The 18,131-nt window shown below is 42.5% G+C and overlaps 1 protein-coding gene across 2 annotated transcripts in view; it reads right to left on the minus strand.

The window, feature by feature from the left end:
• Positions 1 to 749: 749 nt before the first annotated feature.
• Positions 750 to 18,131, minus strand: part of dse (dermatan sulfate epimerase) — a 29,923-nt gene continuing 12,541 nt past the window's right edge. Inside the window, exons 4-8 of one of the 2 annotated variants that reach the window (XM_061051289.1) lie at positions 9,051 to 9,290; positions 6,969 to 7,176; positions 4,072 to 5,317; positions 2,125 to 3,960; positions 750 to 1,992 (exon numbers count right to left, since the gene is read on the minus strand). In XM_061051289.1, coding sequence (XP_060907272.1) covers positions 3,571 to 3,960; positions 4,072 to 5,317; positions 6,969 to 7,176; positions 9,051 to 9,290 — 2,084 coding nt within the window. In that variant the 3' untranslated portion in view covers positions 750 to 1,992; positions 2,125 to 3,570. Of the gene's footprint in view, positions 1,993 to 2,124; positions 5,318 to 6,968; positions 7,177 to 9,050; positions 9,291 to 18,131 lie in introns of both variants that reach the window. The other variant, XM_061051287.1, reaches the window with a different exon arrangement.

The following is an 18,131-nucleotide window of genomic DNA, read 5'->3' on the forward strand; positions in this document are numbered from 1 at the left end:
GCTACAACAGATGTGTATCTACATCATAGTCCTGCATGTCACTATCTGTAAACTTTCATGGACATTACTAAACACATATTTTCCTGGGCGCTCCTGAGCTCTATCGTCTCGTAGGTTCCTCTGGATCCTTGGTGGTGAGGGCCTGCAGCCTGTTTCCTTCTTCCTGCATCTTCCTCTATCCCTCTTCTCAAACCCGACACAGTTTCAGCAGATGTTTGTTGATCATGAGTCTGGTTCTGCTCGAAGTTTCCTCCTCTGAAAGGATTTTTTTTGCTCTCCACTGTAGATTTGCTAAATGTTGTTTAGTGCTCATGATGGATTAACGTTGGGTCTTTGTAATATCGTAATGAGTAAGCTCTGTTACCTGCTCTTTTTTTAAAGTGTCTTAAGATAACATTTGTTATGAATTGGCGCTATACAATTAAAGATTGAGTGATTGATCATCATTTAATAGACAAAACCCTTCTCTATTAAGGAAATCCGTCTGCACTCATTCAGGATCAACAAAGTCTGCTTTGATCTGAGGTTGATTTTCTCAACTTTGGGCTCAAAATGTCTATAATACCTAAAAGTGGGTTTTAACACAAGTCCCTTTTCTGACTGGGAAAATAGCCAATCACAGCACCTGGGGTGGCCAATCACCCCTGGCCACTCATCTGGACACGCCCCTGCTCATAGGCAGGCCTTAGATCGCTTCAGCACACAGACGGTGATGTCACTTGACACAACACACAAAGGATGCACAAGTATGCATGTAGTTATTTTATTTACAAATGGTAAAAAAAAAAAAAAAAAAACAGTCCATAAAAATATATCTTGCTTTCACATATATATATACATTCAGGTGTATTTGAAGACGGATGAGGCAGCTGTTTTTTTTTTTTTTTTTAGTGGCTAACCTTGAGATCTTTGACAGCGGGCAGCACCTCTGAACTGGACTAAAGAAGAAAACTTCACTTCACACAGACTCTAAAGCTCCACAGAAGCTGTTTACATCAGAGGTGGTCTGTTTTTTTTTTTTATCTTGGCAAAACATCAATTCCTATTTGGAATCAGTTGTTTTTCCTGAGCACCTCATACGTAGACCTTTAACAGGATTAGGGCCACTGTTAGAAAAAAAACAAACGTTCAAAGATTCTCATAAGATTATAGGTATAAAAGTCGTAAAGAATACAGATGTCATTTCTAAAAAAAAAAGGACGTTTAAAGAATGGTAAAAAAGTCAGACTTGAGCGTGTAAAAGTACCCGGATCTTCCATGTTCTTGGGCCTATAGAGGATGCTCACTTGGAGCCGGCGTCCAGTGGCTCTGATCCGCGTTCACTATGTCTATAAAATATCTCTGAATTCAGCTTTAATTGCATTTGACAACTTTAAGGACCTAATTATTTAAAAAAAAAGTGTTTGTATCGGGAATGTGATGTACCTAAAAAAAATTAACTATCTGCTGATTTATAGACGTCTATTTCCCAATGTAAGTCTTGTCAGGCCTTATGGCATCACATGACGCTGCAATACCACGTACGGCCACCATGTTAAATTGGCTACAACGGGCAGCGCACTTCATGGGGGCTTGAAAAGGAGAGGGGGTGCATCACTATTGTTTACAGGACGGACAAACTACCAGAGAATCTCTCTTCATGTGAACATTGGTAGACCCTTCTCACTACAGAAGACGAGTGAAACAAACAGGTACATGAGGTGAAGATGGCACACTAACCGATCACAGGAAGTGACCAAACCAGATGAACTTAAAAATCCCTTGAGGCACTGCTCAGATATCCCATTTACCAGCTAATCTACATTCTAACCCTCACCTGTGGTCACAAGCTTTGGCTAGCGACCAAAAGAAAGAGATTGTGGAAATAAGTGGCTGAAATTAGTTTTCTCTGAAGGGTGTCTGGGCAGCGATCCGGCCCAGGATAACTGAAAGAAATGGATAGATGGATAGGATTGGACGGACGTGAGGTCACAGTGACCTTTGAACATCAAACTTTTTCTCTGGACTTTCTATCCGAACCTCATGGCAGTGTAATTCTGATGAGCCTGAGACATCGACTTCACAAGAAGGAGATGAAAAACTAAACGTCCAGAATACAATTTGTCCAGGACATGATGATGTCACAGTGAAGTGGGTAAATCAGGTATATAAACACTTTATGATTTCACATAAAAAGTTTTTTTTTCAATCTCAGAACGATTCATCCGTGACTCCAGGAGGACAGTTATGGAAATATGAAAAAATAACCAACAATATTCTTCAAATATTACATTATGATATGATATTATTTATGAACATGGACATATGGACAGACAGGAGGACGGAGGATGAACCTGAACGCTGAAATCTTCCAGCCAAGATTGTTGCCATTGCAGAGGCATAGAAACCATGAATGTGTGAAAACAAACCTGTGATTTAAAACAGATATCGATGTTAATAAACTCCTAATGTCATGAGGAAAGAAATACGTTTATAAAGTTTAACATTTAGAATGGCTCCAAAAGTGTAACAGCCATTAAAGAGTAAAATAGTAACCTTACGCATACACAAAAGTCTGCAGAGAGGTATATGTAGAAGTGTCATAGAAGCAGCTTGTCACATTTGGGACTATTTTGAGTGTCTAATCATAACATTTTACGTTGATGATTCAACCCTTTTCGTGTTAAACATCTTTAATATTTATTTAGATATTTTTCAAAAATCAAACTTCAAGATAAGCTCTTGATGAAGTATGAATAAAAATGGCTTCAAAACATTCTGTCCAAGCCAAAACTAAGGACTTATGTGCAGATCAATTTTTCAGAATTTTATGCCTGAATTATAATTAACATGTCGTTAAAGCCAAAGATCCTCGGTCGCACATTAAAGATCTGCTATTCTCCCTCTGACCATTGAAGTTGGTCGATTCAAAAATATTCAAGAAGAAAACTGACTTTGTGAGATGTGTGATTTGGATGAAGTAGAAACTGAGTCCCATTTTCTTTGATATTTGACTATGAAGAGAATGACTGTTTCATGAAGTAGCTCGTCAAAAACCTGAAATATTGGGGTGGACAGGTGTGCAAAAACTGGAATGTCTGTTTAAGCTTGCTAATTTTGTCTCAAAAGCTTGGAAAAGATGAGAAGCTAGTCGGTTTAATGAGGGTTTATCTTGCTTTTGCTTTCTCTGTTTGTTTCATGTCAATGAATTGACCTACTCTGCACTCTGCTCCTCGAACGTCTGGGCATATAAATGAATGTATGACACAATAAAAACTTCAAACTTCTTACATTTAAGATTTCTCTAAAAGTGGCCCAAATCCTCTGTTATAAGGTCGGGTTCAGACTGAGGTGTTGGGTGCATTTCGTTCACCACGGCTGCTTTCACACTTGCATAAAACTCCTGAAGTTTTCCGGGTAAGCTGCATTATGTGACATACTTGTTACTCCTGCCAGCCCCCAAATATTTTTTTTTTGGAGGGGGGTTCGTCTCAATTTTCTAGAACTTTTCAGGAGTGCATGTGTGAAAGCAGCTCATGTGATAGCTCATTAGATCTGAGGTTGGACGGCCCCTCCCGCTCGCTCCTGATGTTAGCACTGCGCGTGAGAGCAGGAGGAGTAGAGGTACAGTAAGATGAAGCAGTCTATGACGAGGACGGTGTAGAAGCATCTTTGTGTGTGCAAGCTTCGCCCCCTCTGAAAGCGAGTCAGTAACACGGCCAGCAACAGGAAGAAGGTGGCGGTGTTCAGGAGGAGGAAGAGTCTGATGTAGGAGGCGGTGCTGGAGAGACCCTCGCTCCCCACTGTGGCCACCATGTGAACCTCCTTGAACTTGCGGCCTTTGACAAAGGCACCTTTTCTGTTTTTACGGCCATCTGGATAATCCATAAAGGCCCTGGAGTCTGCGTCCCCCTCCTCTGGACTGTCCTCATAAGTACGCTTTGAAGTCCTCTGCCTCTCCTTCTTCTCAGTGACCTCGATCTGTGCAAAAAGATCAGGTAGACTTTCAGAAAGCTTCTCCCCAAGGTTCACCTTCCTTCCACCTTTGCCCTTCCCCTGCTTTTTTGACATGGCAAACATCCTCTCGATTACCTCCTCGGTCTTCTTCTTGTCGGAGAACTGGAGGAGGCGCTCCGCGGTCTTGCGGAAGCTGGCGGTGTTGAGAACCCGTCCGAGGATGTGCCTCTCCATCTGCTGGAAGACGGGCTTGACGTGCTGGAGGTTGTCGTCCATCACGTTGACGTATTCCTCCACTTCCTCGGGAGAGGATTCTGCCGCGGCTGCCGTTTTCTCAAACACGATCTTCTTGTGGTCCTGCAGCACCATGGCGAACAGCGGCTTACTGGTGACCTCTCCAGTCAGCAGGTAGATGGTGTAGGTGTGATCTTTGGTGGCCAGGTAGATATCCACTCTCTGATCGTCTCCACGCAGGCTAAAACTCTGTACATCCACGCCTGGTCCAAAGAAAATGTAGGCCACTCTGGAGTGAGGGTACCTCAGTGGCATAGTGACGTTCACATAGTTAGATCCATTGTACGGGTACCCTCGAGGGTAATTCCAGTACCCTGCCACCCCTTTGTGACTGAAGCCTGTGTCATCCATCCAGAACATCTTATATTTATCCTCCCCGTGAGAAACAAACGCTCCATGAACTCCGTCTATCTTCGTCCCCTGGAACGGGAGCTCCGTGTTGTGGAAGAAGGCGCTCATGGCCCTCGTTGGGCTGTCTGGATCCAGGTGGATGTGGTCCACCAGGAGCAGGAGCTGCGGGTGAAGGAGGAGTACGTTCCTCTGGAAGTTTCTGATCTTCAGCTCAGGGGAATAAGCAGAACTTCCCTCGCCACGGATGAAGACCATTCCCTGTCTCTCCAGAGCGGCCTCCACTCGGCCCTGGGCGTCAGCAGCCAGCCCCACCTTGTACCTCAACCACTTTGAATCGCAGACCTCTGTGACCTGTCCAGTCCACGGTTTGAAGCAGCTCCCTGACGTGGCCGAGCCGAACAGCACTGCATTGTTCAACAAAGTGTACTTGGGTCCGTACAGTGCCTCAGTGATGAACGGGACACCATTGGGCGCAAATGTGAAAGAGTTCTGATCCGGGTGCTCGTGGCCGGCGTTAAAGTTCCTCCACCCTTTGATCCACTCTTTGTACTTGTTCTTGTGAACGATGTCGAAGATGGCCCGACCCCCCAGCTTCCCTGACTTGAAGGACAGGAAGGAGCGGTTGGTGTCTGCAGGTAGAGCACTGCCGTAAGTCACCACGCCCCAATCCTCGAAGTGGTGGAGTCGAGGTGTGCCAAAATCGGAAGGAGGCTTGGGAATCAGGTTGGGGTCATACCTGAAGAAAAAGAAACAGTACCTTTACATCACAGGTCACACCTACACATTCATGCCGTTAACCCGGCATTGCATTTTGCTGGATTGGCATACAAACAGGAAGCAGCAACAATTGTCAGGTTTTTCAAATTAAATGTTTTTAACTGAAGTGTAAGAGTTGTACTTTTGATCATGTAGAGGGATGTTCCATCTCATCTGTACATCGTCATGGAGACGACTTGTGGACACTTCTTACAGTTCAGTCTGAACATCTTCAAAGCGAGACTGTGGGAGTGGCCAACTATCTTTCTTGATCAGTGACATGGATTGGCGCCGTCAGTCCGATATCCGATACGTAAATCACGTCAATATTGGACCCGATATGGATAAAAGATTGGATCTGTCCCATGTCTACTTGAGAGACGACCGACTCTACCACTCATCCACAGCCAACCAAATATTTAAATTCTCTGAAGTGTGAATGTATCGTTGTACAATGTTTGTTCAACTTGCCTAATTTACTTGTACTAAACTTTTACGATTTTATATATTTTCCCAGAATGCTTTTTGAAAAAGAAAATCTGTGAAAAGCCAAGTTATCTTATGGTGATCATCAGTGCTAATCATTAGCAATGGGCTGAGGTTCTCTTTTCCAGAACATTGAATACTGAGATCAGTCAGATGTTTTTGGTGTATTAAGGACCGATTTGCTGCTTAGCCAGTGGAAAGGACATAAAATGCACATTTGGCCTCGTATGGCCATGTTGAATTGAACTGTGTTGATTATTTAATTTTTTGTGAGAACAATTTAAATCACTATAAGTACAGCTTCTCCGTGTTTTCTCTACATCTGCTTTAACTGTTTTTCTACCACCACCATGTGTACGCAGCTTTGGTGACGTAATGGTAACGTCTACTCAGAATTGGTTTAGTGCAAAGTTTGACAAAATGGTTTTTGAAGAGACAACCTCAAAAACATAAAACGTCCAACCAGGACTATTGCATGTCTGAAGACAATAAAGAAATGAATGTTTTCTTGAAAATACTTCCCAAACACAGCTGCTGTGAATTGGTTTTGTGCAAAGTTTGAAGAAGTGGTTTTCATGACAGTTTGAAAGATTGATAGATGAATGAACTCAGAAACATAACACCTCCAACCAGGATTATTGCATATATAAATGTAAAGTATTTAACCCATCAACATTATTCTTTTGGGTGAATTTTGCACAATAACTCAACAGGGCTTACATTTCGATTTCATCATTGCATCGCAAAAGTCATATTGCCACTGCATGTTTATTCCGCCCAGTGGGGGACCAATAAAAATGATCTCATCTTATCTGCTACTCTGGTCTGATGCAAAACTAAAGCTCACCAGTTTCCCGACATTCATGACTCATCCACAGAAACAGTCTGTGAGAAGTCACCAGAGCACAGAGTGGGTTTAAATTTCACTCAGAGGATTGAGTCATAGTGCACTTATTGATTATGATGCATTTTATGAAGTTTGTATTCATTGTACTGGGTGACATTTTCTTAATTTAGAAAGATCCCTGGTTTTATATGTCATGTAAAGTTGTTTTATAGCTGCTATATATATATAAAATATTACTTACACAATCTAACCTGGAAAAAAAAAGGTCAAATACTCCATTTGAAATTCAGCAGCTCACCAGATGAACTCTGTGTGGAGCGTACACCATCTCTGTCCTTTCCCAGCCTGTCCCGGCCCCTCGATCACCCTGTTCTGATGAATCAGGTCTGCCAGCCAGTTTCCACTGCCGTTACGCAACACATAGCGGTCCAAGAAGACCAGCTGGCTCTCTGGACCGTAGAACCAGTTGTAGTTTGAATCTGCGACGGCTACAGTCCGCTGAAACCCTGGTGAGAGAGTAAAAAAAACATAGAGAACAACTTCAGTGACGGCTCAGAAATGTTGTGCAGACATTTTTACATTTCATGTTGATGTCGTCTGCAGTGCATAAAGAAATCATTTTGAACCACATGTCTATTCTCAGAACAAAATAATTGGGCGCAGACCCCTCTGCCGTGACCCAGCTCCGTCCCAAAGCCGGTGCTTAGTGTTCACAGTTCTGTTGTCTGTAATCATGTAGAGAAAGCCTCACACTTGGTGGTGACAGAGTTCTTAGAAACCATCTATGAAAACTGCAGCGTGCAATCACAGGCAATCGAAGTCAACCAGAAGTTATCATACAAAACTATTACAGGACAAACACGCTCTCTTTTAGTAAGACTGAAGAACAAATGCATTTCTCACCACATTAGTTACAGGTATTTGGGGTTTTGCAAATGCAGGTTAAGCAGGGATTATTGGCCACAGGTCAAGTTTAAAACAACCTAATTTGACTGAATTGCTGTGCAGGTATAAAACACAATACACAGGTATGAGTACAATTAACAATAAAAGTGCTATAAAAAACCCCAACAGGGGCACCGGTGGTGCAGTGGTTAGTGCGCACGCCCCATGTGCAGAGGCTGTAGTCCTCCAAGCGGGCGTCCAAGGTTCAAATCCAACATGTGGCTCCTTTCCTGCGTGTCATTCCCCACTCTCTCTCTCCCTGATTTTTGACTCTATCCTATCTCTCCAATAAAGGCCCAAAAAGCCTGAAAATAAATCTTAAAAAATTTAAATTAAAAAATTAAATAGGATAATAAGAAACCTTCAGCGTCAAGCTCAACTTGCATTAAAGCGACAATATGTAGGAATTCAGCTTGATGCGCTTTGGCGCCCACCAAAGGTTTCTGTTGTAATACAGCGCTATGGCGCCACCTCACAGACAACATGCATCATGCTGACCTGCAGAGGAGCCGTGTTGTTAGAAACCAAAGAAGAACCATGTCGACTGACACCATACAGAAGTAATATTACTGGATTTTGCGCAAATATAACTCTGCTAGCGTCTACAGCCCGTTGTAAAGACAACTTGTTGACGTAAGATGGATTTATCTATTTTTTTGTATCAAACCTGAGATGTAAGTTGGGCTTGTGACTTTCTGCAGCTGGTGAAGCTGCTAAACACGAGACAACGATGACGCTGATAACGATACAGCCTAACGGTATGTCACAATCTGTTCTGAATCATTTCAGAATCCAGTATGTTCTCCTTCTAAGTTTAAATACTGGACTCGCACTTTTACAGTCTGCTTTTTGTCAACAGACTGCAAACACACACACACACACATACGCACACACACACGGTTACGAGATAGCAACCGTCAGCATTGCTAAAGATGCAGTTCAGGATAATCTGGCCCCGTCTTCCTGTCTACTGGCTGCTGTAATTAGCGGTGCTTTCTGAGTGCTGCACTGCTGCTCTGCCACAATACAGAAACTGTTGGCAGGGGGCTGTGAAATGTCCGAGTCTGACCCAGGGGGCCCCTCCTCTGCGGCTGCCCTCCCTTTGACCTTCAGGAGAGACTTCCAGGACTTGAGAGATCCCTGCAGGTCTGAGCTCAGCGGCCAGGAAGGGAATGACTACACGCATGCATACCTCACGTCAGCTCAGAGTGGAGACTCTCTGATGTGGCAGCCTCAGGTGATTTGAACATCTAATCTAATATAGAGAAGTTTTTGGATGGATGACTCTGGTAAATACTAACGACATGAGTCAGCCATTCACAGATAAGTGAACATGGAAACATCTGCTCTGGATTTGGCTGCAGAAATAAAGCCACTGCAGAGGAAAGTGTGTCAAACCTCACAGCTGTTTAGAAATAAACATGAGTTCTGTTACCGGGCAGGATGGTCCGGTACATGAAGGCGAAGTGTTTGAGGAGCCAGGGGTGGTTGAAGTGTCCGATGGCGAAGTGACGCTGCACCAGGTGCATGTACTGGAACAGAGAGCGGGTGGTGTACGTCCCATAGGCCACTCCTTCATACAGAGAGCCGTCCGTCACATCCTGTAGGAGGATCATAGACTTCTCCATGATGGACAGAACCTGCTTGGTCCACAGGTAGGCCTCCTGCAAGTAGCCTGGAAGAAGAGGAGATGGTTTACAGGTTAAATACAGTCTGAGGTTTATCAGTCATGACTGCATACAAGACTACAACCAAATTTCCTCTGGGGATTATGTATCATGCTTGTGGTACAAATTTAGGGCCTGCATCCATTTTTTTTTACAGGGAGAAGAGCATCGACCTTCAGGAGCACTTTGATGAACTTTACCGTTTGATCAGCTGAGACTAAAAACAAAGGTTCATATTTAACATTTTTGAATCTTATGAAGTCAAGATGAAAAGCAAAGCCTGACCTAAGAAAGCGTTTACTCAGGTTCAGATAAATGGGAGGACATGACAGCCCGACTAAAACTCTAATTTATTCTTGACTGGGAAATGGCTGAACATGTTGTTTTTTTAAGTGTAGATCTGTAAGTTGTGTCACCAGCCAAGCCTTCACGTTTAGGTAAGTGGATCCTTGTGGGTGACGTATGCGTGTGAAGACCTTTGGAGGGTTTGTTACTGGAAGTGAGTCTCTGCAGTGTGAGTAAGACAAATAGGAGGATGTAGGAAACAGAGGGAAGTAAGCGCAGCCCTTGTGTTGTGAAGTCAGCAGAAATATGAACCGATTGTGTAAACTTTTGTATTTCTTGTAGTTCAGATTAATGACTTCTTTAGATGTAGGACTCCCACAATGCCACCATGTTCTCTCATTATTGACACATAAAAGACCTCTTCACTGAATCAATAGTTGTTCTGGATGTCAGCATGAAATTCACTTGGCACAACAAATGAACATCCGCTACTGACATCAGGGTCAAGAAACATTAATTGCATTAATTGATGTCTGTCAACAGGGCTTATATTGGCCGATTTCGAACCGATGCATCACTAAAAAAAACCCTGAGGCTATTTGTTGAGGGAACCGGTGTTAATTACATATCTTCTGGTGAAATCAGGAAATTCTGCCCTAAAAAAAACATAATTCAAGCCAAGGTAGTAAAATCCTGATTTATAACTGATAAGTGAAAATAAATCGATCATGTGCTGCAAACTTGGTTAAAGTTTCCCCTAAAGAATCAATCAAAGTGCTCATCATACTGAGAATATGTTCAGAGAAGAGAGAGTGAGAGACCGAGGGCCTGATTCACTAAGAATGGAATGTGGCCGCTAACAGCTAAAGTTTTCTTGCATCATTAGCTCCTTCTCTTTGCTGCGATGATTTGAACCAGGGCCGACCCTTACATGCGGACGCACACTTACCACTAGGATACCAGCAACCCTGAATGAAGTTTTGAGCCACTCACTTGCCTTGGACTGATCACGCTCCTGGTTACATTACTATATATTAAAACAATTTCAAAGTAATATTTACATATAATTTATTTATATATTTTTAAGTCATACAGAGGAGGATTTATTTTCCTGATCTCTACAAAGTTTGCTCGTGACATCTCTTACACATACTGTTTCACCACGGTCAAGTGGACACTTGAGGAACTGCAGGATTTTGCACTTCCGGAGGTTTGCCGCTTGCTGTTAGCGCTGGTGTTTGTGAATAAGATGCTTTTTACAATGTTGCTGATATGAATAGAAAAAGGGCCAGTTTATACCCAAATGACTTCATGATGGTTCATTTGAATACGTGCACACAGCACCAGTGCACAGAGACGCTGTTTGCTCTGCAGCGCAGTAAGGGGAGCATTCAACCATCTGAGTGTGTTTTTGTCTCTGACTCACTAGCAAAGGGTTAGCGAGCGCAAAAGCCGTGCAATCCTATTATGAATCAGGCCTCGAGCATTATAAAGTGACCAGGGCCTCATGATTTAGAGGCAAGATGAAAAACACAACAGCGTGGCAGCAAACACACTCGTCTCAGTCTGTGACCTAAAGAAACCTTCCACACACGTCCATGGAAATCATGACACTTCCCTTCAGCACTCTGCAGTGTGTATACTCACACACACACAAACACAGATCACACACAGAGTTTACTATGAGAGCGAGTGACCACAGAAACACTCCAGCCTCCACCCATTGACGAATCCTGAGACGACACCCGCCCCCTCCAGTCAGAGGGCACCCACTGGAGCTGTCCCCGGCTCTGTTTGGTTTGGACTCACACAGAGCACTTATTTACTGTCAAACAGGAACACTTGGCGCGCACAAAGAACATATTTACAGCAACAGTGTCGGCAGCGCTCACAGTGCAGAGCCCGAGCTGCTCGGAGACGCTTCAGTCACTTTCCTCAAACGTCAAAACATTAAATCATCCATTAAACATTTAAATGGATGAAGTTATGACAGCTGCAGAGAAAAATAAACATCATTAGTTTTAGAAAGCTCTACCGTGTTTTTAAAGTAAATCACACAATGTATTTAATGCTGCATGCATGGATTAATTTGGCCAATTGGAGGAGACATCCCATAATATAAGTCCACAGCATTAGTGACAAACGTGTTGGGGAAACTATACATTGAGTCCTGCGTTAGCTCAGGCAGAATACAGTAGTCCTGCCCGCAAGCGGCCATCAGCTGATCTGAGAACTGCCCCAATACCAACCAATCATTATCACACTCTGACAACAAAGTGCTCTATTTAAACCAGTGATACTCAACCCGAGGCTCTCCAGCCACATGTGGCCTATTTGGGACTAGTTGTGGCTCTTTTAGGTCCTACTTGGAAAAAAAAATCCAAATTAATTATTTAAAACAGAGAAACATTGTCAGCAGAAATTATTCTTTACAAGTCATGTCACTGTGTTTCCACACACATATTTTTGGAAAGAAAGAGGTTTTCAATTGTGGCTCTTGCAGAAATATTTTGTTGGTAAATGTGGCTCTTAAGTCAAACAAGGCTGAGTACCACTGAGTGAAACCATTCTGCCTCTCACTCCTCCTGCATCACATCCACTCTGCTGCTAGATAACTGCTGTGCAATTCTCCCTCCACCACCCAAACCTCCACCTGCTTCAGTCAGCACTGTTCTAGGATGAATTGTTTGCTTCTTATGTCTGCAAGATGTCAGCATCATTACATGCACATTCAGGTTCTGTTCTGCATGTCCCCACTGCATGTCCCCATGGGGGGAATCAAATGTTTGCGCTCTCAGCTAAATCCATGGCATGCTGCACTGATACTGCTGAGAGCAGAACCAATACCGCCAAATACATCTGTACAAACCACAAGTACAGCACAAGTACAGGTGAGGCAGAGATACTTCAGCAAAATACTTGTGGCTGGGTTGAACATACCTGGGTCCAACCAGCCTCTCTGTAGGAAAAAAACGAGGGGGGGGTGATCTCAATCTTTATTATTGAAAATCCAGTTTTTCCACAATTATGATTTATTGATAAAATCTATTCAATGGTCAGCCCTAGCATCAGTTCAGGATTGTTTGTTTGCGTCATATGAACAAGAAATTTCAACACACATGTTGTGAAAAGACCCGGGGAAGATGTTCTCCTTAATGGTCGCTCATGGAGAGCCTCTTGTCCAATCAGATTGCTTGGTCTGAATTTACTGTTGTATGATGAAATATGTAGAATGATGGACTTCATAGAAGCAGAACTTCCCAAATGTATTAGCAGGATTGAAAGTAACCCAAAGGTCGTGCATTACCCTGACAGACATTACACAGTGTGGGAGCGTTGTAGCTCACTGTCGATGAACTGAGGTACAGCTTCAAGGCAGAAACAAGCAAACACATGCAGCAGGAATGTTCTGGTTATCTAAACCAAAGTCTGTCAGAGCTTTCTAAGAGCCAAACGGCGTGCTGATTTCTGTTCTGAGTGACACATGAAGTGTTCAACTGTTAGAGCGTGTTATTTTAAGGAACAAAAAGAAGAAAAAGAAACAAGTCAGCAAAACTCGTGGAGCCTGTGGATAAACAATGGAGAGAATTTCTGGAGGGCTTATTGGAAACTTTCCATTGATTCACAGCCGTCCAGAGAGAATAATATTTGGACGTTATGTCATCACTCTGCACAGGAAATGATGATTCTTCTACAGTGAGGGACTGTACGCAGGGTCTGCACAGTGTTACAAGTGACACCTGAGTGAGGCTAGTGCGATAAAATGAGCTTTTTTGGCTTTTTGATTTAAAGCAAAAACATGTAAGATGTGTTGGAACCAAACCATAACCTCCGGTGTTTATAAATGAAGCCAATGCGGAAGTGCAAAATCCTGCAGTTCCTCGAGTGTCCACTGGAGGCTGGCTGAAGAAGCACAGGAAGTCACATTGATGCCTATTCATAAAAGCCTTTTTTACAGCAGAAATTAACATGATTACAGCCTGGTTCAAAAAACGAAATAGTTCTGATTAGCTCATGTTTCGATCGGCACACACTGTACGGGGGTTAATATTTTGATAACTCACATGTTTTGATTTATGAACTGTAAGAGTTATTCACAATAAGACGCGTAGCTGACCTGATTGACAGGCGAGCACTGTGTAACGGTTTGTCAGGAGGTTTAAAACCCGCCTCAGCTCCAGCTCTCAGTCTGTTGTTAGGTTGACTGAAAGTTAGACTGAGACAGCATTTCCAACATGGAGACCGCCATCAATGTGACTCCAAAGCCCCCTGCAGGAACAGATGGTTGACTCAGGCTTCATCCATTATTATTTACAGTCTCTGCTCTAACTCTGAATTTTGTTTATAAGTCCCTAAACCGGGTCACAGGACAGCCTAGTGGTTATCCTTATCGTAGTGGCCGTGGGTTTCGAATCTGGCCTCTGCCCTTTGCTGCATGTCATCCCCCCACTCTCTCCTACCAACATTTCCTCTCTCTCTTCAGTTGTCCGATCTAATAAAAGGGAAAAAATGCCCCCAAAAATATCAACAACAAAAAAAGAAAAGTCCCTTTACCACCTCTGGATCTGACAAACAGCTCGGCTCCTGCCTGGTCAGTTACAATATCATCTGGTCTCAGCAAATCTTTCATCGTTTCTGTTATTTAAGTTATTTTCTTCTTTGAAATGGAAAATTAAACCACTTTTACTCATCAACATCATCATGATCATTACTTCAACCATAAAAAAGAAACATAGCAGGTATTTCAGTTAAAATGGTAAATTTACTTTTTCTAGTCTTCTGACTACTCAAAGCGCTTTTACACTGGAGCTCACACCTACACATTCACACACTGATGGTAGAGACTGCTGAGTAAAGAGACCATCAGTATTAACTAATCCATTCATACACATTCATACACATTCATACACATTCACACACCACAGAAGAAGCAGTGGGAGCAACTTGGGGTGAAGTGTCTAGCCCAAGGACAAATCGTACATGTTGCTGCAGGAGCCGGGGACCGAACCCCTGACCTTCAGGTAGAAAGACAATCGACTCTACCACTGAGCCACAGCCGCTTCTTGTTTAAATTTTTCTATTTCAAAAAAAACAAACACATCTTGTCTTTAATTTATGAATCTCTGAGTCAGAACTGTAAATCCAAAGATAAAAAAACACACCGGGACCTTTGACATATGAAACATCTAGCTCATGTTGTGCAGACTCTAGGAATGTGACACATTCACAAATATTAAAGAAACGACATCACAACAAGCGAATGTGTCAGTAGATGCTGCAGAACATTTGGAGTTTTATGGGTTAAGCAGCTGCTCTCTGCACGAGCTCTGCTGTAAAGCTCTCCGTCTCCTCCCAAGGTGTTCCAGACAGCCAGAGCTGGACCAAAACTCACTTTTTCCTCGTCTCGGGGCAAAAAAAAGAGGTCGGACTCCAACTCTCCTAACTGTTCACAGAGTGCTGAGTCTGTTGTTGCCCCTCTACAAATAAAACCACAGTGACCGCAGTGAGCCTGCTGTCGTTTGGTTCCCATCAGGACTGAATCTTTCCTGCCAGGAATCAAATCCCTGTAAGCGAAGTGAGCTGCACCGCAAGGCATCCACCTCCTCATGACCCACACTGAATATTTAGTGCAGGATATTAAAACAAAGAGAAACACTGAGCTGGGGATAATCATGTCGGCGCTCAAAGGGGAACGCATGGAGAGGAACAGATCACAGAATGAGAACCTCCTCTGGACCACAATAACACAGATCAGATAACATCGGGCTGAGAGTCCAGGCAGAGACACTCAAAGAAACTGAATCATGTGAACACATCACCAGTTGTATCCTCAGCAGGTGGAAATCCTCTGAATCAGCCTTTAGACCACACAAGCTTCATATCCACAGTGTGAACTGGACTAATGAGATTCCTTCAGTCGGCCTGAAGGTGTTTAATGCTGAGCAAAGCACGTTTCTAATCCTCCAACTCGCACATAGAGCTGCTGTTATTTTATTGAACCAGGTTGGTCCCATTGAGATTAAGAATCCGATGAAGACCTGGCCAACAGATACAAAAGCAAAAACACAAACTTACAGACCGAGACACAAAGGGAGACAAAGTACGCTTTGCAAAACATTCAAATTAACATTAAAAGAGATCCATCTATTAGACAGGGCTCTCACATGATATTTGCAGCAGCAGCTATATGTGTGAACGCAATTTCTCACAAGTTTCTCCTGCCAGACCCCTTGTTTTTTTTCTTCTGCAGAAAGTCTGAGTGGGAACCGCAGTGAGAACACAGCAGGATATTATCCGGAGAATTTAGCTCGAGCCAATAGGAGGAGGGGGAGTGACGTTTATATACTCTGACTGCTGTGTGTATGCATGCCACTGCTACGGTCTCCGTGCACGTAATAAAACTGTTGCATTATGTTTTCTGTTTATCAGTATGTTGTTCTCTGCTCTTTTGATGACAGAGCGAGTCTGTGGAACTACCCGCAGCATTGTTATAAAGGCAAATATTCTTTTTATAGCATCATATAGCGGACTCCATTACCTCGTCCGCATCATTCTTTTTACGTCAAGTCTTACCTCAGGAGACCCCCCTCCCGTCTGACAGGGAGAATCAGGAGAATATCCGGAGCAGTCCTCCTGAAATTGTCTTTATATTTTTCAGGAGTGCAGATGTTAAAACGGCTTATGAGTCAAATCTGGGATTCAGTAGTTTAGGAAGTTGAGCTAAAAATCCTTTAGAATCTGCTTCCAGGTTTTTTATTTTAGATTTAAAAACATTTAAGGACACCAGCTCTTTGAGTTTAAAGTCCTTCTGCAACATAATCCAGGCTGCAGGCTGCAGGCTACCCTGCAGAACTATAGACAGTCAGCATTTCTCTTAGAACTTCTTCTGAGGATGGGTTTGTCTACAGTTATCAAGGGACTTTATAGTGGCCGGGGTCTCCAGCCCCTTTTTGTTTCATTCTCTTTTTTTTTTTACTTTAGTTTGAGTATTTCTGGGAGGGATATTTACAGACAAATAAAGCTCAGGGTTAAAACCTTACATCTGTGTGGTGTCCTTTATGTTCTCGTCTCTTTTGTTGTTTGGTTTTGGTAACGAATATTGAATAATACAAGTATTTTTTCTGGTTTCATTTTGGTTTCATATTGAAAAGAGAAAGAACGAGTGATGCACAGATTTCTTTTCCAAGAGGTTCAGGTTAGGAGGTCTGGTGACAAGAATACAAATGATCATCTAGAGCTTTAAAAATTGTAAAACAATATCAGTGTCTGGTTGTAGACTTTAGATCAAACCAACATTCATGTGACAACTAATGACTTACTAAGTTCTTTAATTACTCAATCTGGTACACTGTCTGATAAGACAGACATACTAAATTGTTTTAATGATCATTTTATTTCTGCTGGATCCTTGTTTGAGTCACTAAACCCTGAACTGACGACTGCTGGTCTGGCTAGTTTTAACACACCCTTGACTCCGCAGGCTGTGAGTGGACTTGCCCGTTTGAGTTTACGTCTGTATCGGTCACTGAGGTAAACAATGCACTAAAGAAGCTGGACACAAGTAAAGCAGCAAGACCTGATAAAATTTAACCATTTTTCTTAAAGTTGGCTGCTGATTTTATTGCTGAGCCTCTCTCACATATTTTTAACCTCAGTCTTACCAGCAACAAAATTCCTAAAATCTGGGAGTCGGCCTTTGTTCTCCCCCTGTTAAAAGGGGGTGAACCCACAAATGTAAATAACTATAGACCAATTTCTAAATTGTGTATTTTAGCTAAATTGTTTGAAAGGACCAACTAAAGGAATTTTTAGAATCAAATAATATTTGATCTCCTCTCCAATCTGGCTTTAGAAAACAGCACAGCACTGTTACAGCTGGGCTGAAGGTCCTAAATGATTTAATTGAAGCTCTGGACAGCAAAAAATATTGTGTCACTCTTTTTATTGATCTTTCAAAAGCATTTGACACAGTAGACCACAACCTGCTGATTCAAGTCTTACATCACACTGGCTTATCTAAACATGCAGCTGCCTGGTTTGCCAATTATCTATCCAACAGAACACAATGTGTTCAGGTGGCTGGAACTACCTCTTCCTTTCTGGACATAACTAAAGGGGTGCCCCAAGGTTCAGTGCTGGGACCCATTTTATTTTCAATCTATATAAACAATCTCTGTAATAACTTGTCAAATGCAATGTATCACTTTTATGCAGACGACACCATTATTTATTGCTGTTCAACCTCACTCACCCAGGCTTTTGAGTTTTTACAAGCTGCTTTTAATGTTATCCAGTCTCGTTTATATGATCTTAAGTTGGTTTTAAACACAGATAAAACCAAGCTCATGGTTTCCCCTCATACAAAGATGCTACCACAGACCATTACAAATATTGTAACATCTAAAGGAAAACCTATAGAGCAAGTTTTAAACTACAAGTACTTGGGTTTTATCCTAGATCAGGAGCTTTCATTTAAAGCTCATATCAATAATCTGGTCACTAAACTTCGCATGAAGCTTGGGTTCTTTTTTAGAAATAGAACCTGCTTCTCTCTCAGGGTCAGA

This window comes from Labrus mixtus, chromosome 12 (assembly GCF_963584025.1).
Source record: "Labrus mixtus chromosome 12, fLabMix1.1, whole genome shotgun sequence".
Taxonomy (NCBI): domain Eukaryota; kingdom Metazoa; phylum Chordata; class Actinopteri; order Labriformes; family Labridae; genus Labrus; species Labrus mixtus.